The sequence below is a fragment of the Salvelinus sp. IW2-2015 genome, linkage group LG33, assembly GCF_002910315.2.
Source record: "Salvelinus sp. IW2-2015 linkage group LG33, ASM291031v2, whole genome shotgun sequence".
Classification (NCBI taxonomy): domain Eukaryota; kingdom Metazoa; phylum Chordata; class Actinopteri; order Salmoniformes; family Salmonidae; genus Salvelinus; species Salvelinus sp. IW2-2015.
The window spans coordinates 13,906,297-13,930,920 of NC_036872.1; the positions used below are offsets into that span (position 1 = coordinate 13,906,297).

Genomic DNA, 24,624 nt, shown 5'->3' on the forward strand with positions numbered 1-24,624 from the left:
AGAGAAAATAAATATAAAGTGGCGTTTCTCAAGGTTTGATTTTGGGTCCTGAACTGTTCAGTTTATATATGTTACCCCTCGGCAGCGTTATCAGAAAGCACAGCATTGATTTTCACTGCTAAGCAGATGATACACAACTTTACATGTGTCACCAGTGGATTTTAGCTCCACAGATACATTAGACTGTATTAGTGATTTAAAATACTTGGATGGCTCAAAATTTCATCCAGCTAAATCAAGACAAGACAGAGGTACTTATTGTTGGAGCCGAAGCACAGAAAGAGAATCTGGCCACATGTTTTAATTCACAGGGAATAACAATAACACAGGGTAAAAAACCTAGGTATATTTTACATTCTGAAGTCAATTTCGAATCCCACACAAGGAATGTGACCAAAACAGCTTATTACCACCTGAGGAACATTGCCAAAGTGCGTCCGTTTCCCTCTCAGGCTGATACAGAAAGACTCATACATGCTTTTATTACAAGCAGGGTTGACTACCGTAATACTCTCCTGTCTGGTCTACCCAAGAAAGCCATTTGTCAACTGCAAAACATACAGAATGCTGCAGCACGGGTACTGACCCGACAGAAAGCACACATTACACCGGTTTTAAAGTCTCTGCACTGGCTGCCTGTGAGTTTTAGAATTCATTTTAAGATTCTTCAACTGTTTTAAAAAAATCAACCCACGATTGTGGGGCGAAACTGTGGACATATTTAAAAGAGATCTTTTAAAAAATTACAAAAATAAAAAAATTGTTTAGCTTTGCTTTTCCTTCGGGTGCTTTTTAGTCGTTCAGTTTTTATTGTTATTCTTTAGTTTTTTATCCTCTTATGTTTGTTGTGCAGTAAACCATTCATTGTTTTTATTTGTTTTTCTCCTGTTGCATTCCATGTCTGAAATGTGCTGTAGAAATAATGCTTGATTTGATTTGGAAGAGCTCACCTCTTGCTCTGATATGCCGTCGATGATCTCAGAGACCTCGTGTTCACTGCGGGCTGAAGACGAGGCCAATCCCCCTCCACGCTGCCCCACCCGGCTACTCCCCACCGGGGGAACACAGAGGACATGTCAACACACTGCATGTACAGGAGCGGATATCCTCCTTCTCTGACATTATATACACAGACTTCCCTCCATACTGTAACCAAGTAACAACTCAACGTAATCAGACTCTTTAACTGATTGGAATTACTCCATCTAATGTCTTGATTAGTATATGAAGGAGCAGGAGGCCCCAGGCCTTGACTCACCTCTGCATGCGCTCCTGCAGCTCCCTCTGCTTGCGGATCTCAGGGAACTGTTTCTCGTAGTACTCGCGTACCTTGCTCTCCTTGGCCCGGCGCCGGGGGTTGTTCTCAATGCGCTCCACCTTCTTCTCCCAGGCCTCCATCAACTGGTCATAGCGCTGGCAGAACTTCTGTTCCTGAAGGAAAAAACAAACAAAATAAATACAACCAACTCCTCCAAAATACAAATAGTGTCCCTTTTTGTGCCATGATGTGCTGTGCCTCTGCAGAGACTGAGTCTAACCTTGAGTCATGACCAAAACAGAGCTCCATGTTTTCCCAGCTGCTCGACGGGGCAGGCTGTAAAGCAGACCATTAACCCTGGAGGAGACACAGCCCTCTGAGGTCTCTTAAAACAGCTGCCCATGTCTTTTCCAGCCTGCGCTCCCCTCTCCAGCCTGGAGCTGGCCTGGAACCTCTACTTACACTACACACCATGACTGGTGGATATATGACCCTGCAGCACATGGGCCGGCAAATAGCACTATGGGGCGGTAGGTGTGCCTCTCTATAAATTACAGTTTAGATATGGTTTCTGCATTTAGGGTTAGTGTAACTCTGCAACTATTAAATTATTCCCAATTCTCCTGCATTGTTGAGGATGTCATTTTTCTGAGGTGAAACATGGTTATTACACATAATGTATCCCTGTGGAAATATATTCCACAGGAAAAGTAAGGGCTTGATTTGTGGTAAAGATTTTCTGTCAGGGAGGGTGATTGAGGATGTCTGCCTAACTCTGACATCAGAGCCTGGACGATCGATGGCAGGGTTATTTTTAGCGCCGCCCGCTGCCTTGGTCCTGCTCAATCACTGACACACTGACAGAGCGAGCGAGCAGTGGTGCATCTCCTGTAGCATCTACCATCTCTGTACCATCTACCACCACCAGACAGGAAGCAGACTTGATGTGACCTAGAAGAAGAAAGTCCTGGGAGAGCTGAATCACAGCGAGACATCTCCTTTATTCCGTTATTTTACCTTTCATTTTTCAAAAGCCGTAGTAGCTGTGGTCCAACACTTCATAGGAGTAGCTACTGCTACAGTGTTACTAAAGAACAGGCACAAGGGCCCAGAGCTCCTTTCCCTTTAGTCTGTGGATCATGGACACACTTCAAGGAGCTCCTTGGCCCAGTTAACATCTAGTCATCGGTCATAGAGCAGTCCCAGCAGAGAAGCACACTGTTCTGTACTCACCCACTGCTTACGAGCATGATTTCTCCTCTTGAAGTAAAGAATGAGCTTCTTCCTCATCGCCTGGTTTCTGTGAAGGGTGAAGAAAGGAGAAAGAGGGATACAAAGGAAAGATAAATGAAAGGGACAATAAGACAGAAGATTGATAGGAAGGAAACAGAGGAAAATCAACAAAGATTTGAACTACATTTTTGTCAGTTTGGGGGGGGGGGGGGGGTTGTATTTCTAACCCGTAAAGAGTAGCTTACACGTCCTGCTGTCCAGGTATGAACTTTATTACAACCCCCACACACACAGGCACACAATTCTGGTCCCTAAATCGATAAACACCAAATCGTTTCGGGGGGGGTGGGGTGGACAGAAAGAGGAGCCAGACTTTTAAAGTTGGTCCGGCCCGGGAATAGCAAACCAGCCAGAGTTCTTCAAATAAAGGTCAGGGCAGTAATCTGCTTAGGCAGCTGCTCCATCCGTTTTCTCGGCCTTCGGTGAAAGATGACGTTTTATTCCTGTCAGTTGTAAGGTCACGTGCCATTTAATTCACCGTGAGTCACATCAGCTAGGATCCAGGCCCCCAGGTCACAGGCAAGGACAGACAGACAGCAGGAAATAAGGCTGTACTAGTGTGTACGCATGCACGCATGTCAAGCAGAAAACAGCACTGAGGCAGTCTAAAGATTCTATAAGTGGACACGGTGACCTCATCACAACATAGACACTGCCATCTACACGTTTCTATATAAACAAACATCTAAACTCATTAATATAAACACATACTGAGACCCATATGAACGTTGATTCACACACACAAAATCACTCCGTGTGCATAGACACAATACAGGCGGAGATACTAGGTCGAATACAAGACGGACAAAAACACTCACAGACAGAGTTCTATACTGAGTAATAAGATGTTAGAGGTGGACAGGGGAGAAGCAGGCTACTGTCTGGGAGCTGGAAGGTTATTCTTCACACCTCCGAGCTGTGACTTCACCAAATTTCCATGCGTGCCACACTCTGCCCACACCACTCTAACATGTGGGCTGACCTGTGAGTCAGAGATATTTATGCTGTTGTGGAAACCAAAATACCTTTCATGTAAGACTGAATGTAATGAGCTGGGAACTGGGGGGGGGGGTTTGGAGGCGTACTTGTCCATACTAGACGGCCAGCTTGGATGCCATAGTCACATCACACGCCACACGTGTGTGTGTGTGTGTGTGTGTGTGTGTGTGTGTGTGTGTGTGTGTGTGTGTGTGTGTGTGTGTGTGTGTGTGTGTGTGTGTGTGTGTGTGTGTGTGTGTGTGTACAGTACCAGTCAAAAGTTTAGACACACATACTCAATTCCGAGGGTTTTCTTTATTTTTTCTATTTTCTACATTGTCGAATAATAGTGAAGACATCAAAACTATGAAATAACACATATGGAATCATGTAGTAAAAAGTGTTGAATCAAAATGAACTTTGCACACCCTTGGCATTCTCTCAATCAGCTTCATGCGGTAGTCACGTGGAATGCATTTCAATTAACAGGTGTGCCTTCTTAAAAGTGAATTTGTGGACTTTATCTCCTTCTTAATGCGTTTTGAGCCAATCAGTTGTGTTGTGACAAGGTAAGGGTGTTATATAGAAGATAGCCCTATTTGGTAAAAGACCAAGTCCATATTATGGCAAGAACAGCTCAAATAAGCAAAGAGAAACGACAGTCCATCATTACTGTAAGACATGAAGGCCAGTCAATATGGAACATTTAAGGGACTTTGAAAGTTTCTTCAAGTGCAGTTGCAAAAACCAATAAGCATTATGATAAAACTGGCTCTCATGCGGACCGCCAGGCTCAGAAATTGCAGCCCAAATAAGTGCTTCACAGAGTTCAAGTAACAGACACATCTCAACATCAACTGTTCAGAGGAGACTGCGTGAATCAGGCCTTCAATGGTCAAATTTCTGCAAAGAAACCACTACACTAAAGGACACCAATATGAAGAAGAAACTTGCTTTGCCAAGAAACACGAGCAATGGACATTAGACCGGTGAAAATCTGTCCTTTGGTCTAATGAGTCCAAATGTGAGACTTTTGGTTCCAACCGCTGTGTCTTTGTGAGAAGCAGAGTAGGTGAACGGATGATCTCTGCATGTGTGGTTCCCACCGTGAAGCATGGAGGAGGAGGAGTAATGGTGCTTTGCTGGTGACACTGTCTGTGATTTATTTAGAATTCAAGGCACACTTAACCAGCATGGCTACCACAGCATTCTGCAGTGATACGCCATCCCATCTGGTTTGCGCTTAGTGGGACTATCATTTGTTTTTCAACAAGACAATGACCCAAAACACACCTCCAGGCATTATGGTTTGGGATGAGTTGGACCGCAGAGTGAAGGAAAAGCAGCCAACAAGTGCTCAGCATATGTGGGAACTCCTTCAAGACTATTCGAAAAGCATTCCTTATGAAGCTGGTTGAGATTATGCCAAGTGTGTGCAGAGCTGTCATCAAGGTAAAGGGTGGCTACTTTGAAGAATATCAAATTTTCTAAATATTTGATTTGTTTAACACTATTTTGGTTACTACATGATTCCATTTGTGTTATTGGCCAATATACTCTGAGTGTACAAAACATTAAGAACACCTTCCTTGCACCACCCTTTTACCCTCAGAACAGCCTCAGTTTTTCAGGGCATGGACTCTACAAGGTTTCGAAAGCGTTCCACAGGGATGCTGGCCCATGTTGACACCAATGCTTCCCACAGTTGATAACACAAACCGGTGCGCCTGGCTCCTACCACCATACCCCGTTCAAAGGCACTTAAATCTTTTGTCTTGCCCATTCACCCTCTGAACGGCATACATACACAATCCATGTCTCAATTGTCAAGGCTTAAACATCCTTCTTTAACCCGTCTCCTCCCCTTCATCTACACTGATTGAAGTGGATTTAACAGGTGACATCAATAAGGGATCATAGCGTTCACCTGGATTCACCTGGTCAGTCTATGTCATGGAAAGAGCAGGTGTTCTTAATGTTTTGTACACTCAGTGTATGATTAAATCGAATATTAAGATATTTAACATTGATGATGCATTGTGAAGTGCAAGACTATATAATGTGCAAGACTATATTCTATTTGAACTTTACAAATCAAAACCGTGTCGTTTTATCAGCTAGGCTATATCAATATCTTGAAAAATAAGTCTAAATGAATTAACTAAGCTATTTTTTTTTGCCATACTAAGATTATTTAATGAGAACGTGACTATTATATCATAAATAAGCACAACAACTGCACAGTCTGGAATTATCTTGTCATTAATTGTGTTCATCTGCCTCATTTACATATTTTTCAGATAAAAAATTAGGTCTTGGGATCAGAAAAATCTTAATTAGATAGGTAGCCTCTTATGTCATGCTGTAGAACATTAAATAGCCTTGCTCACCAGAATAATATAATAAATGGATCAAATGAATGCATCATCAACAATCTATTTGACATTGGTAAAGTTCTCTCTTAATTTCTGCTTCTCTTGCGGAGCGTGGACGTTTCGTGAGTGACCGGGGATATTTTCTGTGCAAAATTTCTGGTTTGACTGGTTTTAAAGGACTGTGAAAACGATCCAACATGTTTCTAGTACTGTATAGTACTGTATTTCAGTTAGTTTTGGAATTAATATTATGATAGGCTACATGTGAAGCCTACAGTCAGTGTCCAGACTTCAGTTACTATTCCTGTTCCCATCTGAACTTCAAAAGGTGCGCAAACCAGGGGGTGCGGCCACGCCCCGCAACCCCTACTTACGCCGTCTCTGGCTGGCAGGCCAGACCAGGGCTGAGAGATTAAGTCATATAAGGACAGAGATGGCATTGTGCTCCGGACACCAGATGGTGGAGGGAGAGATTAGCTGCTCTGGTCCGTTTCTAAAGTTTCTTTTGTCCAACACTAAGCGTGTACTGTATTCCTGAGAAATGTAGAGGTGGTGTCCATGAATCCAAGGTTCTCATCTTTCTTACTAGGGACAGGTGCCAAGGTTATCAAACCGGTTAGGGGCACAAAGAAGTCAATTGTGGTGGATCAAAGCTATACTGCGGTATTTAATAACACACACACACACACACACACACACCACACACACACACACACACACACACACACACACACACACACACACACACACACACACACACACACACACACACACACACACACACACACACACACACACACACACACACAACACACACACACACACACACACACACACACACACACACACACACACACACACACACACACACACATTCTGCTAATTGCTTTGAGGCAATAATACTGATCAAACAGTGCAAGGATCAAATGGAGCGGAGACAGAGTGGCAGTGAGGGTAAGAGGTCAGGAAGTCTGGTGGCGTACCATCTAACTCATTCTCCACTGACAACTAAGAGCTAAACCTCAAGCGGCCATTTTACTTAACCCTTCACTAGGGTAGGTGGCAGCATTCGGAATTTTGGATGAAAAGTGTGCCCAAATTAAACTGCCTGCTACTAAGGCCCAGAAGATAGGATATGCATATAATTAGTACATTTGGATTGAAAACACTCTAAAGTTTCCAAAACTGTTCAAATAATGTCTGTGAGTATAATAGAACGGATAAGGCAGGCGAAAACACGAGGAAGATCCAACCAGGAAGTACTATTATTTTGAACGGCTGTTTTCCCATTCAAAGCCTATACAAAGACTTAGGACCCAGTTCACGAGATCTGTGGCTTCCTCTACATGTGGCCAGTCTTTAGGCATTGTTTCAGGCTTCTACTCTGAAAAATGAGGGAGATACAGCACTTTCAATCAGTGGCCAGTGGAAATGTCCATTCATCAGCCATGCGCCTGATCCCGGAGGATTGATTTTAAACATCGTTTGGCATGTTTCTACTAACTTTTATTGTACTTTTTTTTGACTTTTCGTCTGGATTACTGGACAACACGCGTGAACAAAACAGAGGTTTTTGGACATAAAGAGGGACATTATCGAACAAAACAAACATTTATTGTCTAACATGGAGACCTGGGAGTGCCACCAGATGAAGATCATCAAAGGTAAGTGATTCATTTTAATGCTATTTCTGACTTTTGTGACACTCTCCTTGGTTGGAAAATGGCTGTATGGGTTTCTGTGGCTAGGTGCTTACCTAACATAATCGCAAAGTGTGCTTTCTCCGTAAAGCCTTTTTGAAATCTGACACAGCGGTTGCATTAAGGATAAGTTTATCTTTATTCGTATGTTTAACACTTGTATCGTTTATCGATGTTTATGATGAGTATTTTTGTAATTTGATGTGGCTCTCTGCACTTTCACCGGATGTTTGTTTGAGACAATGCATTTCTGACCATAACGCGCCAATGTAAACTGAGATTTTTGGATATAAATATGAACTTTATCGAACAAAACATACATGTATTGTGCAACATGAAGTCCTATGAGTGACATCTGATGAAGATCATCAAAGGTTAGTGATTAATTTTCTCTTTATTTCTGCTTTTTGTGACTCCTCTCTTTGGCTGGAAAAATGGCTGTATGGTTTTCTGTGACTAGGTGCTGACCTAACATAATCGCATGGTGTGCTTTCGCAGTAAAGCCTTTTTGAAATCGGACACTGTGGTTGGATTTACAGGAAGTTTATCTTTAAAATGGTGGATAATACTTGTATGTTTGAGGAATTTTAATTATGGGATTTCTGTTGTTTTGAATTTGGCGCCCTGCAATTTCACTGGCTGTTGTCGAGGTGGGACGCGTCCCACATGTACCAGAGAGGTTAAGTGAAGGGTTTTCATTTTACGACTGTATAAAGTCATTTCCGCAGAAACATGATCTCAACGGGTTGTCACAGACAGCACGGTTAAAGAATTGTTTCAGCACATTATCAGGGCAATAAAGACTCCATACACGTGGTTGACACCACGTGATTCACTCTCTGTGGCCGTGTGTTGGGATGGGAATCTCTGGGGCACATGAGGGGCGCAGTAATGGCATTTAGGACCATAGCAATCACACTGAGCCTACAGTGACAGATGACATAGACATAAACACGCACACACACTAACATAAACCCAGTCCCTTTCCCCAGAGGGCGGGCTAACTTACATTTTGATGTTCTCATGGTACTGCTTGGTATCGGAGGGCTGGTTGTACAGAGGCTGGGAGAGAGAAGAAACAGATGAAAAGGTTAGGTGATGCTGCCAGAGGTGAGAATCCTGTTTCACAGCAGCAAGGAACATCAACTCTAGAGGGTTAAACATACTGTTTACAACTTCTACACTACTTCCCTGCACACTGTCTGGTGTCACTGCAAAGTTACTATGCAGCAACGCAATTTACCCATTACATTCTACCTACAAGATGCTGAACAGAGTCTGACATAAGACAAATGTTGTGAATTCATACTGTTTTATCCACGTTTTATCAACATAACCGAGAAAGGTCTGTCAAAAAGTTTTGGCTCACATTGTGTACACGGTTCTCCCCGAAGAATGTAAGTTATTTGTTATCATTTAAGGCAATGTTTTGCTCTAGATTGCTGTAAATGGCAGTTACAGGTGTTAAAAAAGGGGAAAATATGTTGAGTTTACCCCCGTCCGGACCTGCCCCCGGCGTACTCAGCAGCACCACCTTCTTAAAAATTCCTGGGGAAAACCCTGGTGTACCATCATTCAATAACTGAACCAACTGAACCATTACATTCAATTATTACTGAATCTATTATTAATTCAATCAAAAGCCCATATACATCCATGTCTATGAGACAGAGTGAAACAAAGCTCTTTACGCCATGATCGTATATAACTGTTAATGCTGTGCCAAGCGGACAACGACAAGCAGTGGGCACAACGAGGACATGACACCCTAATTCAGCCCTTCAAGAGACTAGACTTTACAGAGTGAGAACAGACTCATAAGCGAAGGAGACCATCTTTGTGTAAAATTTGTATAAGTTTGGCCACAAAACAAACAAAACATATTTTATTTTACAACACAAGAGAGCTTAAAAGAACGACAAACACCTTCCAATGGGTCAAACATTTGAATCTGAACTTGTTGTTCTCCACTAGATTTTCAGTTGCTCACGACAAAACTCTTCGAAAGCGAACATTAGGTATTATTGTCAAACCCAAATCAGCTTATAAAGAGCAAGTATGATGTCTGACTCTCACTGATAATATACAGTACTGTCAGTAAGATCCTCTCTTCCAGACAGCAGCAGCTCATTGATGAAACACTGGCCGTGCCTGGCTCCTAGCCATCAGAGACAGGCAGTGCCATCATTCTGCCCGTCCATCTCTCTCTCATCCCTGAACAGAAGAACAAAACCCACCTCGGCCTGTCTCCAGGGCCTGCTCCCTACACCCCCTGCTACACATGGCCATCTTTCAATTCCGACAAACTCCTCCCCCTCTTTCTTTCTCCTCCCTCTAACCCTCCTTCCCTGCTACTTGTCCCTCCTCCCCGTGGTCAAATAATACAAGTTGCTAGATATTTTATTCAGATGACCATTAAGAGGTGAGAAAACAGCAGAGGCTCACCAGTTCTACTCGGGGTCCCAGTCCTTCCAGAATCCAGTGAGCTTCCTCTGCCTTTTTCTGAGGAGAGAACACACAAACATACTCAGCACATATCAACTACAAAGCCTCACGTCTCCCATCACCAAGGCAACGCAGCAGCTTGCTCACTCAATGAATGACGTTTGGATGGGCACTGTGTGCAGCAACTATTTTTAGAGCTTTTAACACAAGGCAAAAACTCGATCCGCTCCCTCTCTCTTCTCCTACCGGAAAAAAGATTACTCACCTCCCCGAGCACACACTGAGGGACAGAGAGAGGTAGAGCGAGAGCAAGCAGGTGAGGGAGAGTGGGAGAGGAAGAGCAAGAGAAAGAGTGAGACACTGGGACAGAGTACGCGCAAGACTGCAGTGCTTCTCCATAAGGAACATCTGACAAAACAGAGACAAAGATCTCTCCTTTGCAGTGCGCTCAGGTTGAGGTTTCACTACACAAGCTTAAGAGATAAAACAGAACTGGTCGGCAGTGATTGTGAAGAAGAGAAGCACATCCCCATCTCTGTACCTCTATCACAGATGACCTCTACTCAGCTGAGCTCTATACATTTATATTTAGCCATGTCACGTGCTGTGTGCAGTGTCCCTGAATGTTGTTCTGGAGGCAGCTCTGCAGAGTGGTCACTAGCTGGCACAGCCACAAAATCAGCTTTTTTCCCCAACCCTAAGCACACTGCCAACTCTCATGCCTAACCCTAACCTTAAATTAGAACCAGAAATCACATTTTTGTTTTCATCTAGCAGAAACTGCTCAGTTCTTCCTCTAGGGCATGGGTGTCAAACTCTGGCCAAATTTGGCCCACGGGGTAATTATATTTGGCCCGCGAGACAATACCAAATTACTACTAGAGCTGGCCCGCCGGTATTATACAGCGCATTCACCGCTAATACTACGAATCCCATAATGCTCTGCTGTTGTTTTCGCGCGCCAATCAGGACAGGACCCAGAAACGCCCTCTCCTCTGTGACAGTAGTCATAGCAACATAGACGCTACAACTGTCAGCGCGCTATCCCTTCCCAAAAATGGCGAAAAGAAAGGCAGAAAACAGGAGCTTTCTGGACAAGTGGGAGGCAGAATATCTGTTTACATATGTAAAAGACAAACCTGTTTGTCTTGTTTGTGGAGTCAACGTGGCTGTAAGTAAGGAGTACAACATTAGACGACACTATGAAACGAAACACCATGACAAATACAAGGACCTGGACATGACTCAAAGGAGCCAGAAAGTAGAGGAGATGAAAAGAAGTTTGGTTTCACAACAGAATATGTTAAAAAAAGCCACATCACAAAGTGAGGCTGCTGTAAAGGCTAGTTAAATCAGAAGGCTCCAAATAGAAAAGAGGCATACGATTTTTATTTAAATTGTATTTATTTAATAAATTAATGCCATTGATGTGTTTTTTCATTTGAAATTCGATTTTGCATGTCTCCACTATTAAATTATATATTGTATGGTAATAAGCGATGCTTGTTCCATATTCAATGTTAAAGCAAAACTTGTTTGGGTCCATATTAAAAGGTTCATTTGTTCAATGTTGGCCCGCGACTTTGTTCAGGTTTTACATTTTGGCCCACTGGGTATTTGAGTTTGACACCCCTGCTCTAGGGCAAGATGCATGACAAACGTCAACCTGCTGACCTCTCTCTCTGGCTCTGTCGCCCTCTCTCTGGCTCTGTCGCCCTCTCTCTGGCTCTGTCGCCCTCTCTCTGGCTCTGTCGCCCTCTCTCTGGCTCTGTCGCCCTCTCTCTGGCTCTGTCGCCCTCTCTCTGGCTCTGTCGCCCTCTCTCTGGCTCTGTCGCCCTCTCTCTCCCTCCCCCCCCATGGTCACACTTTTTTTCTTTCTTCCTTCCTTTCTTTCCGATGCTTCCTCATCCAAAAGAAGGTGTAACATTCTGCAGATGACTAATAAAAAAAATGTAAGGACTGTTTAATGAGCAGCAATTAACAAGGCTTTAATCCTGAGTGAGAGAAGAGGGAGAACTGGAAATGTCTCTACATGTTGCCATTTCCTGATTAGGACTGTCCCCTTTATGTCCACCATATTGTACTGATAAAGACCTGCAATGCAGCCAATACATTTGCCATGAATTGTATTTGTCAGATTAAGGACATCAAAGACTATACTCAAGGGCATTAGCAACAAAGGGGATAAAGGTGTAAACTAAATGAAGAGGGGTAATGACAACACCGTGTTGATCAACATGGAGCTTTGACATGCTACAGTTCCTCCTCAAATCCATCTCAACCAGTCACATCTGACATGAGATTACCAGTGATTGTGAGTGAGGCCAGTCCACTTCAAACATGCCCCCTAGTGCTTAGACAGGAGGACTGGCACTTGGAACAGAAAACTAACTGTGCTGCTCTTTCCCAACAGAAGTGAAAGAAGCATTTTCCATCTAAAGAAAATGGAAATATTGGTTACATCACAATATATACTAAATTAAAACGAGAGGGTTTAATAGTGGCACAGCCAGACTGAAGGTGCAGTGCTTCGAGGGCTCTCTCTGTACCGTGTGTGTGTGTGTGTGTGTGTGTGTGTGTGTGTGTTACAAGGGACTATGATAGTGCAGTTCCAGTGAGTCCCAGTTGTCTCTCTTGTATGTGTCCAAGGCAGCCATTTTCTAACGAGATGAGTGAACATGAGTGGCGTTGCCTGTTGCATTGACAAAGGCCTGTGGGTGTCTCCTTGTCTCAGAGATGAGGTGATACTGAGCCCACAGGGACAGATGACACCAGTGACACAATGGAAATATGGGCTACATCATAAAAGATACGTAATTAAAATGAGAGGGTTTAATAGTGGCACAACCAAAGACGGAAGGTGCAGTGCTTTGAGGGCTCTCTGTACCGTGTGTGTGTGTTACAAGGGACTATGATAGTGCTACTGCTACTGAGGCTGGAGTAATTACAGCCAGGTGCTGAAACACACAAACACGCAAGCGCACGCACACCCCTCCCCGACACACACCCCTCCCCGACACACACCCCTCCCCGACACACACCCCTCCCCGACACACACCCCTCCAACAATACTAGAGTACCCTACACAAAGGCTGAGGAGGGCAAGGGACCAAAGACAAACAGCAACACCCATGCAGGTACACACAAGAGGAGAGAACATATCCAGAAATGACATGATTACCTTGCCTTCTTCACATACACCTTCCTGCATAATACATTTGCAAACATACCATCAGTCACAGTGCCACACCATCACTTTGGGCTGGGACTTGTAGAGGGCTGTGTTTCAATGGTGTAATCTCGGTGAACACAGAACTCAAATCGTGCATAATTGTCAGATTTTTGTTTACATAGTCTGGGGGAGAGAGTGGGGCCAGTGTGGTGGGCTCAGCCCAGCAGCACTCAGTGCTAGTCCCACTCAGAGTAGAGTGCAAAGTGTTCCAGAGGTCAGGGACATTGGAAGAGTCATCCACACACTTCCAGGCTTTGAGATCACCACATGTGTGCTCAGCAAACTCCTGCTGCATGGATTCAATCATGCCATTATGATTTAGCTCTGGGGTGAAAGGTATACAGTACTATTGTCGTCAGCAGGTCTCTATCAGATAATGACATATCTTCTATTATATACTAGAAAATAATTTTAAGAGTTGACCTTTTAGAAGACTCTGACATGGCCATTGAATCAAATCAAATGTTATTTGTCACATGCGCCAAATACAATCCTTTCCCAACAATGCATAAAAATAAAATACACAAGAATGGAACTACATACAGGGAGTACCAGTACCAGATCAAGGTGCAGAGGTACGACGCGTTTGAGGTAGATAATGTACATGAAGGCAGGGTAAAGTGACTAGGCATCAGGGTAGATAATAATAAGGTATTTGAGGTAGATAATGTACATGAAGCCAGGGTAAAGTGACTAGGCATCAGGGTAGATAATAATAAGGTATTTGAGGTAGATAATGTACATGAAGCCAGGGTAAAGTGACTAGGCTCAGGTAGATAATAATGATAAGGTATTTAAGGTAGATAATGTACATGAAGCGCAGGGTAAAGTGACTAGGCTCAGGGTAGATAATAATGATAAGGTATTTGAGGTAGATAATGTACATGAAGCCAGGGTAAAGTGACTAGGCGTCAGGGTAGATAATAATGATAAGGTATTTGAGGTAGATAATGTACATGAAGCCAGGGTAAAGTGACTAGGCATCAGGGTAGATAATAATGATACGGTATTTGAGGTAAGATAATGTACATGAAGCCAGGGTAAAGTGACTAGGCGTCAGGGTAGATAATAATGATAAGGTATTTGAGGTAGATAATGTACATGAAGCCAGGGTAAAGTGACTAGGCATCAGGGTAGATAATAATGATACGGTATTTGAGGCAGATAATGTACATGAAGCCAGGGTAAAGTGACTAGGCATCAGGGTAGATAATAATGATACGGTATTTGAGGCAGATAATGTACATGAAGCAAGGGTAAAGTGACTAGGCATCAGGGTAGATAATGAGTCAAATAAAGACCGTCCTGGCCCTTACACATACAGGACATGCTTAGTAGTTTTTTTAAACCCTTATTTTACCAGGTAAGTTGACTGAGGACACATTCTCAATTACAGCAATAACATGGGGAATAGTTACAGGGGAGAGGAGGGGGGATGAATGAGCCAATCGTAAACTGGGGATTATTAGGTGACCGTGATGGTTTGAGGGCCAGATTGGGAATTTAGCCAGGACACCGGGGTTAACACCCCTACTCTTACGATAAGTGCCATGGGTTCTTTTAGTGACCACAGAGAGTCAGGACACCCGTTTAACGTCCCATCCGAAAGACGGCACCCTACACAGGGCAATGTCCCCAATCACTGCTCTGGGGCATTGACATATTTTTTTAGACCAGAGGAAAGGGTGCCTCTTACTGGCCCTCCAACATCACTTCCAACAGCATCTGGTCTCTTATCCAGAGAGTGACCAGGACCAACCCTGCTTAACTTCAGAAGAAAGCCAGCAGTGGGAAGCAGGGTGGTATGCTGCTGGACATACCATCTGGAGTCTGTATGATGAGTGGGAGAAGACCCCCTACAACGATATACCATTGCAATCAACACAATCATTTTTATACAGTTTTGTGTATGCATGGAGCAGTGCTCACCACTAGGTGGACTAAGAGTATTGGAAATGAATGCTTTAACTACTACTACATAATATCCTACTCATCAAAACAAACTACATTGGTAGACGTAAACCTGTATGACATTTTGACATTACATTTTTTTTTTTATAAAGACAAAAAAAGAAAATGGTTCACCTGCTAAATGATGCTGACCTTTGGCAGACTACACAATCAGACAGGAGGACTTTGCCTGGTATTTCAATAAGACTGGGAGGCCAATGGATGAATACCGTCTAATACAGCCTTTCCACCTCTCTATTGACAGTGGCATTTGACAGTGCTGTCGAGCCAAGTAATAGCAATGACAGAGCTCACAGAGTTTTATCTCTTCACAGAATATCAATCATGGTCATAGCAAAACGCAAAAAAAAACGTTCCATGTGCCCTTCAAATTGTTAATTAAGTTCTCAAACAGCAGGATTCCTATTTTTCAAGGGAGAAGCCGAGTGACAGTCTACCATACTAGTGTTTCATCATCAAAGAGCTGTCAGAGACTTCCTCTGCACTTCATCCAGATGCTCCCACTCTACTTCCTCCGCAGCTTCCGTCTCAATCTCAACCCATTTCTGTGACCCCCAAAAAATCATTAAATCCAATAAAATAACGCAATTTCAGTCAGACAGCAACATTCATTCAAAATGAGTGAGTTTTAGTAATGGTTTTGCTCATTATCTTAGATCATCATCACGCCAACAACTAAAAGGCCATAATGATGATGGTTGGTTACATGCACACAATTAGATTGTGGATAGTCAGATAAATGTAATAGTTTATTTAAAATGTTTAGATGCTTCGCAAGAAGATCACTTTCCCTAATAATCCTGTTTAAATGGACACATCTGAAATCAGGCTACCTGATGGGACTTGTGCAGGAAATCCCCAATAAAAATAAACATTCTATAAATGTAATATAAAATAACCGTGTTATTTTTGTGAAGCCTAATTGATTCGGAGTTGGGACATATAAAGTTAGTATGTGAAACCTATTTCTAAGAAGCATACTGTCAGAATTCACTTCCCACGCGCATAAGCGGGAGGCTTGCGCTACGGTACATGCGCAGATCAAAAACACCGACAGAACGCCGATTAAGCTGTTTACATGTACTAATAATTCTAAAGATTTCTCAGAAAACCAGCTGTTTTAATTGGTTTATGCCTACGTCGATTTTGACCTTAGGCTGATTAAGCAGAGGAAAGTGTTTACGCGACTATTGCCATAATCAGTTGATTATCGAATTATTAGTGTGCATGTAAACGTACTCAATGAGACACAGGGGAGAGCTTGCTACGTGTATTCTAACATTAGCCAACAGTGAAGTTAATAGCACTGATTACAGCAATTCCAGCCCCAAGCACTGATTGAGATGCAGATAATTACACAGAGAGAAAGCAGTAAGTGTGTGTGTACGATGGTACTGACCCTGTTTTCGTCGTAGATGATCTGCACCAGGCTACGGTGCTTGGCCTCGCTGGGCGGAGGGGAGATCATGGACCGCTCAGGCTCCTGGGGCTTTGCTGCCTCCTCCTCCAGCTGTGGCTACAGGTCACACACACACACACACACACACACACACACACACACACACACACACACACACACACACACACACACACACACACACACACACACCACACACACACACACACACACACACACACACACACACACACACACACACACACACACAGGGTTACTGGTGAACACAGTGTGCAGACAAGACATCCCTTTAAATCAGATTGGGAGAGAAGAACATGCATGAGAAAGATGACAGATAAAAGGTTATCATCACAAGCCATGAACAAAGGCAAAAGGACCGATCCTGCAGCACCTTTGTGCTTCTCTGTTTCCGTGGAGACAGGTTACTCAAGCAGTGTGTAGCTCCTCCCCCTCTTGCTCCTCATCATCTCCAGCAGTGATGAGCCTAACTGTCCTATTAACTGTAAATAGCTTAACACTTGAACATCCAGTTTTTAAAAAAACAGATAAAAGAACACCTTACTGCACAAAGGGGACTGTGAAGAGACGCAGCGCTAATACGCTGCTTTCCTCACTGAATGGATGACGTCAACGGAGGAATGGGCGACAGAAACCCGAAACTGACCATTGAGACGTGACTTCCCAGTTGAATTTAAATGGACTGAATGATGAGCATGAGGGCGAGGAAGGTGACTTGAATTTGAATGATCAAATGTGGGGTCTTCGTCTGATTCTGACGTTGACTTTGAGCCTCCGCCTCCCATGCCTGAGCCTGTGAGAAGCTGTAACTGGACTGTATTACTTACTATAAACTATTTTACTAGTCAAATCTATAAATACAATGGATCAGATGTATTACACTAATGTTTTTATTGGAATGGAAACGAAATAGGCTATACATGTTGCAGTAAGCCTGTAGAATAATACAAAACAGATCCCTGGCTCTATCCAAACAAATGACTCGTTTTAATAACTTTTCATGAACATGTATCCACGAATAGCCGATTTCGTCATGCAATTCATCCTTTACAATTGTTTATGCACAATTTATTAAGCGTTGGTGCCTTGTGCGTTGCTATGAATCTGATGTGTATGCTCAAGGGGATGCCCGACAACATTCTCTAGCGGGTACTTATAGGCTGAAAGGCCCATCGGTTCTAGTCTTAACCCTCTGATTAACTGGACCCAGGGGAGTTAACTTACCACCACAGAGATCCTATTAAATTACAGTATTCTAATTCTGTTTACCACAACATGGAGTAAACAAAGCCAGGGCCGGCCCCATGCCAGAGAAGAGAGAGAGTGAGAGTAGTACTGAGGAGACAAAGCATTTGGGGGCGATTCCACACCAGCGGGAGCGGAACATATTTTTGGTATCTCAGAATGTTCTGGCAATTCTCACATAGAAACTTCATTGGAAGGAAGGCGTTTTTAAATGCTTTTTTACATTTGAATCACAAACCACTTGAGAAAAATCGTGAAGAAAGAGGCCATTTTAGGCCCTTTTTAGACCTATACGCTTCCAATATGAGCCTATAATCTGTGAACCGTACATGATACAGATAACATCTTGGTGTAATTATACTCCTTATAGTGTGAGTCGGAAATATAGAGTATGCTTTGATTCTGAAGGGGTGGGGGAATCACATTAATTTATTAAAATATAAAAAATATCTCAAAATGAACCTTTTTTATTTTGTTCATTTTAAGACGTATTGTTTGGAACAATATTCTCTACATGTAAATCAAATTTCCCGAATGGGCTCTCTGATAATTCTGAAGGTATGATCAATTTTATCAGCACCACCAAAACAGTGAATGGGAAAATAGATTCAAAGAGAACTCCCTCTGCTGGTTAATTGCTGAACTTGCAATTCTAAAGGAGGGCTATGATTGGTTAATGGCTTATAGTGTCCATTTTTATGTATAAAATGGGTCATATCATTAAAAGTACCACAGAGTCCACTCTGGAAATTTGACATGTTTGTAGAGTAAGATATATATTATTTTTAAATAAGCAAAAAACAAAAAGGGTAGTTGAGATATTAATATGTTTTATGAATGTGAAAATGTGTATTTCAGAATCCAGACATACTTCCTTTTTGAGAGAACACTAAGGAGTATATTAACACCTATATGTTGTCTGTATCATGTACGGTTCACAGATCAGTGTCTTGCTAGAAGCATGTATAGGTCTAAAAAGGGCCTACTATTGCAAATGTCATCATGAATTGCACAAAAATTGCTTGTCGCCCCCAAAAGGTAAAAAGCATGTTAAACACCTTTCCTCCCAGTTAAGTTCCTATGTAACCCAGAACATAGTCAAAGCAATGGCACTGCGGTCATGCCAGCGTCCATTAAACTGATCCATTATGTTCAGAATGTGTATTAAGTGGTGACATTATGGCCTCCTCAGTGCAAAGGCACAATCGTAGAACACCAATAACTTACATAATAACGGTTGATTACATCTTCAAGTAACATTTCTAAAGTGGAATAAATGTATGATACTCCAATAAACAGGATAGGTAAGTAGGAATAATGAGACATTGGGAATAAACAGACTAGAGGCAGTGTTGGTTGTATGTGGCAGCAGAGCTGCAGGTCTGTTAGTGGCCCAGCCAGGAGTGTTAGTGAAGCTGCTTCACTGGGGGCTGGGACTCCCTGTTGGTGTGCTGCCTGCTGTGCTGGGAGGTGATCTACACTAGAGCCAGTCCCATTCTTCCCTCCCTTCTCCTGAAAGAGGCCAGGGGCTCAGCAGGGGGAGAGAAAGCTGGCCCTGGGCCCCCAGAGGATCCACAGCAGAGTGGCGTGTGATGGATCATCCTGTGCCCCAATCGGGCTGGATAAGCATCTGGGGAGGAAAACACAAACATTCCCAGAACCCCCTTCTCTTCCTAAACCCACCATGGAGTAAAATAAAATAAACTAGCCGTCCTGAGCCTGGCTGACACAACACAGGCTGGCTGTAACCTGATCCCCAGCCCCACACTCTGCCAGAACTCTTTAAATAAAGTTTTACCACACTACTTAATTGCTCCAGATGTTTTAATGCTTGGAGAGCTGTGTGGAGGAAAGCACTATGGCAGGGGGGGTGAATAGTTAAAAAAAGAAAACATCCATAAAATAAAAAAATCATAGCTTGTGTTGAGGGAAGGGGAGGGGGTTTTGATTTATTGTTCTAGGGGGCAGAGCTTACTCTCTCAATCATTCACTGGGCCTCACCACGCTCGCTCACTTCTTTTACCTACATTTTTTACCAGCCCATCCCTCGCATCCCTCCTCCTCTGTTTGCAGTGTATTTGACCTTTTAATATATATCTATATCTATATAGCCTTCCATAACCATTAACCTGCTTCTTGCAAAAATCACTGATCTCGCTTTTAAGTCGGTCTATGAAAATGACCTTTTTTATTTAAAAAAATGACCAGAGCCATGCCTAATGCACATTCACTAATAATGACTAACTTGTTGTAGCAGGCATTAGGCTAGAGAGAATTAACCCAGGTCTCATCAACAATCTCCACATGTTAGTGAGTAGCCAGCTTTAGATTTCCAGTTGAACCAACTTGGATCTATTTGCTAGCTAACAAAGTATAACAGTTGAGTTGTAATGAACACACCCTTCTGTCCTTCAACTGTTTGAACAGCATGCTAGACTATCGACTTTGTTCAAATGTTGAAATCAAGTGGCCTACCTCGTTTCTCAGAACGAGAATGAGTTACCAATTCCTTGTATAACCGTTTTATGCTTATTGCACAATTATAAAACAGACTGGACAGCTAGTATAACAGTCTTTGGCTAAAATGATATTAGCGGTACTTGAATGTGTGCGACAAATTGAGCATTAATTTTCCCGAATATGTGTTCATTGATACGGTCATTTTAGTAGTTTCTGCTTTGTGCGCAATTTGAGTAGTTGAACCATAAAGGGTATTGTTAGATAAAGGTTCACTTCTCCTCTACTACAGTAAAATAATGTCTCAATGTGTTTCGGTGTCCATAGGACCCATTCTGTTGGACCAAACCTCAAATGCAAATAGCGAGTTGAAACCGCTTGTCAGAGAGGATCTCTCCTCTTTGTTATTGTGAGTGACAGGGGCTTGGTGTGTGTGTGTGTGTGTGTGTGTGTGTGTGTGTGTGTGTGTGTGTGTGTGTGTGTGTGTGTGAACCATAGAGGATCTCACTAAAATCCATCCAAAATAAGCACAACGTGTTTTTATGGGCTTATTTTGAACCTAAGCATGTCACCTGCCTTCCCGCCTTTGGGACAACAAATCCCATTATTAGGGAGGAGACATGTGCATGTCGTCATTATATACAGATCGCTGGTGTAAATGGGAAGGTGCACACAGCACAGAAGGCGCAAAGGAGACGAGACCTAAAAGACAACATTAGAACAAGCGGACATAAACGTTCATTAAAAAAAATAGAATTAATCAAATGAATTCGATATATATCGCCCAGCCCTACCCTTTCCCCTCCCACAGCGGGCCATGTCATGGGTTGCAGGTGGCCTAGATTTAAGAAGAAGGGTATTGAATGCCAGCCAGAGAAGAGACGTGAGAGGGGTAGGGAAGGCTGGAGATATCGGCACGCTTGCGTAGAGTGGATGGTCTAGGGTGGTGGGGGTTGGGTGGTGGAGCGAGGCCTGTGACTAATTCTATAAAACATGATGTGGCAGGCAGCCAAGAGGGAGACGGCGAGGAAGGAATACGAGTGGTTAAACAGTCACAAAACCTCCACCATAATCCTCCTCTCCCCGGGGGAAGCTGTTATTTATGGCTTGTGTATTTTTTTTTTAACCTACATTTCTCCTAAAAAAGGAAGAGAGGAGAAAGTTCAAGGAGAAGAGAAAGCAACTGCCATGTAGCAGAGCACTGTGGCAAGCTGAGTGAGCCCTAACTACAGTAGTAGCTCAGTACAATAATTACAGCAATATAGCCATGTCTGGGCTCAAGACTTTACACTGTGTGAAAACCCACTGAAGACAGGCAATGAGAGGGATAATGGATTTAACCACAGATGGGAGTATTTTCAGGAAGACTGCTGGAACTGTCAGAGAACAAGCTGACAGTAAACACAGTGTAGGCCACGCACTGTCAAAGAAACATTCAGGCTCAATGAGAAATAATGATACGGATAGACACTTAGGTCATCCTTAGAAGATAAAGTATATAGATCCTGTCTCAGCCTCCAGTATTTATGCTGCAATAGTTTATGTGTCGGGGGGCTAGGGTCAGTCTGTTATATCTGGAGTATTTCTCCTGTCTTATCCAGTGTCCTTGTGTGAATTTAAGTATGCTCCCTCTAATTCGCTCTCTATTTTCTCTCTTTCTTTCTCTCTTATCTCAGAGGATCTGAGCCCTAGGACCATGCCTCAGGACTACCTGGCCTGATGACTCCTTGCTGTCCCCAGTCCACCTGGCCGTGCTGTTGCTCCAGTTTCAACTGTTCTGCCTGCGGCTATGAAACCCTGACCTGTTCACCGGACGTGCTACCTTGTCCCAGACCTGCTGTTTGAAAAAGCCAACTGACATTAACTCCTGAGGTGCTGACCTGTTGCACCCTCTACAACCATTGTGATTATTATTATCTGACTCTGCTGGTCATCTATGAATGTTTGAACATCTTTGCCATGTTCTGTTATAATCTCCACCCAGCACCCCTCAGAGCCTGGTTCCTCTCTAGGTTTCTTCCTAGGTTCTGGCCTTTCTAGGGAGTTTTTCCTAGCCTCCGTGTTTCTACATCTGCATTGCTTGCCGTTAGGGGGTTTTAGGCTGGGTTTCTGTACAGCACTTTGTGGCATCGGCTGATGTAAGAAGGGATTTATAAATACATTTGATTGATTGATTGATTTAGATACCTGATTGCACTTGGTACCAAATCAAAAACCATTATCTAAACACAGTCTCATAATTACAAACAGACAAGCACTAAACAAACCGTAGTGAAGAGGACCCATGGTTGTACGGTACCTGTACCTGTTTCTTGCGTAGCTTGCAGATCTGTTGCTCCACCATTGTAATCTCCCGGTCCACACGATCCATGTTCTGGATGAGCTCCTCCTTGGAGAAGCGGGCGGGCACCAGGTCCAGATCAGGGTCCATCTGGGCCGGGCTGACGGGGGAGATGGGCTCCAGCTTCCCCATGGAGCTGCCACGGTCCTGGAGGGAGATAGAGGTGACATAGAGTAGTGGTTCCCAAACTAGGGGGCGGGGCACGATGGGTTCAAGAGTAAGTTTGAAGCCAGACTGAGCCGCCCCCCACCCCCCCCTAAAAAAAGGAACTCAGTCCGGATTTAAACTTACTCTTGAAAGTTGTAATAGTAGAATACAAAAGGTGCAATTTCAAAATTGGGTAGTGCATCATCAGTTCCTCTTGTCATGTCAGTCATTGCATAACTTAGAGAGCCATGTATAACGTGTCAGAAATGTCCAGATCACCTAGCCCATGACAGCTAACGTTTTTCATTTAGGGTTTTTTTGCCAATAGATATGTGTCATTTTTTTGTCACTCAAATATCACATGAACACACAGACATGCCAAATGTATAGAATTGCAAGAAAATGTGCTTTGAATCTACAACATGTTCTTTGCACCGATGACAAAATGTGTAGAATTGCAGGAAATAAGCCTTAAACCTGCTGAATTTTCTTCACCAATAAGAGGGGTCTGAACAGTTTGTCATGAACAGTGCTTGTGCCCACAGAACTACGTGTGTGATGTTCCCCAATACTGGAAAGGGGTCCCCAAGGGACAAAGGTTTGGACCCCTGACAGAGGATGTTAACTCATCAGTTTATAGGTGTTTCGCAATACTAACACTGTTTACTTAGTCCATTATGCATATTATCAGGTTGCTTGGCAAACAGAACACAAAGTATACAGTTAAAACGTGAACTTCTAGAAAGGCCTGAACACAGATGGATGCAAATAGATGGATCTATTCCTATGTTTAGATTGCAGCCATCGATTAGACAGCAACGCTAAACTGGCCCAGCCAAATTCAGTAACTGGTTTAGAGGCAACAACGACATGCTGCATCTCTGTCTCAGTCTTTCTCTCTCCCTCTCCCCTCTGTGTGTGGTCTGTGACATGGTTTACTCCGATAGACACGTGATCTAAACACCTTGGTTACATCTCCTTTGGGAAGGCAGCTATGATAATGAAGTCCTCTGGGTAATAAAAGCCTGTGTCAGTGTCTCAGTTACTAGACCACACTAACGAATATTAAATCAGACTACAACCAGGTATATTCTAAGAACACAGAACCTGGCTCTGTGAGGATTCTTGGTTTGATTTGACGGATGAAATACACAGTTCCAAGGACTTTCCAGGGGGGGGGATCGCTTCGGTACATAGAACTGAATGGATGGGCTGAGTTGTACCTTGGATCCAGAGATACCCACTTAGCTGCATAGTCTAGTGCAGGGATCATCAACTAGATTCAGCCACTGGCCGATTTTATCTAGAGCGTATGGTCAGGGGGCCGGAACATAATTACAAATCATTTGAAGACTGCAAATTGACCGCAAGAAGCCAAAACAGATATAATATTTACCTTAGAAAAAATGGTAATTTCCAACCTTGTTTACATTTGTATACTATCACACACTAAATGACCAAAAGTATGCGGACATCTGCACGTCAAACATCTTTGATTTTACACTGCTGCTACTCGCTGTTTATTATCTATGCAAAGTCACTTTACCCCTACCTACTTGTACAAATTACCTTGACTAACCTGTAACCCTGCACATTGACTCAGTACCGATACCCCCTGTATATAGCCTCGTTATTGTTATTTTATTGTGTTACTTTTTATTATTTTTTACTTTAGTTTATTTAGTAAATACTATCTTAACTCTATTTCTTGAACCGCATTGTTGGTTAAGGGCTTGTAAGTAAGCAT

The 24,624-nt window shown here is 43.0% G+C and overlaps 1 protein-coding gene across 1 annotated transcript in view; it reads right to left on the reverse strand.

Annotated features, from left to right (window-relative positions):
• The window catches only part of LOC111958137 (nuclear receptor corepressor 2), a 131,495-nt gene that overhangs the window by 51,045 nt on the left and 55,826 nt on the right, over positions 1–24,624 (reverse strand). Inside the window, exons 5-11 of the mRNA XM_070437103.1 lie at positions 22,695–22,877; positions 16,652–16,768; positions 10,050–10,106; positions 8,614–8,666; positions 2,492–2,558; positions 1,259–1,431; positions 951–1,044 (exon numbers count right to left, since the gene is read on the reverse strand). Coding sequence (XP_070293204.1) covers positions 951–1,044; positions 1,259–1,431; positions 2,492–2,558; positions 8,614–8,666; positions 10,050–10,106; positions 16,652–16,768; positions 22,695–22,877 — 744 coding nt within the window. The remainder of the gene's footprint in view (positions 1–950; positions 1,045–1,258; positions 1,432–2,491; positions 2,559–8,613; positions 8,667–10,049; positions 10,107–16,651; positions 16,769–22,694; positions 22,878–24,624) is intronic.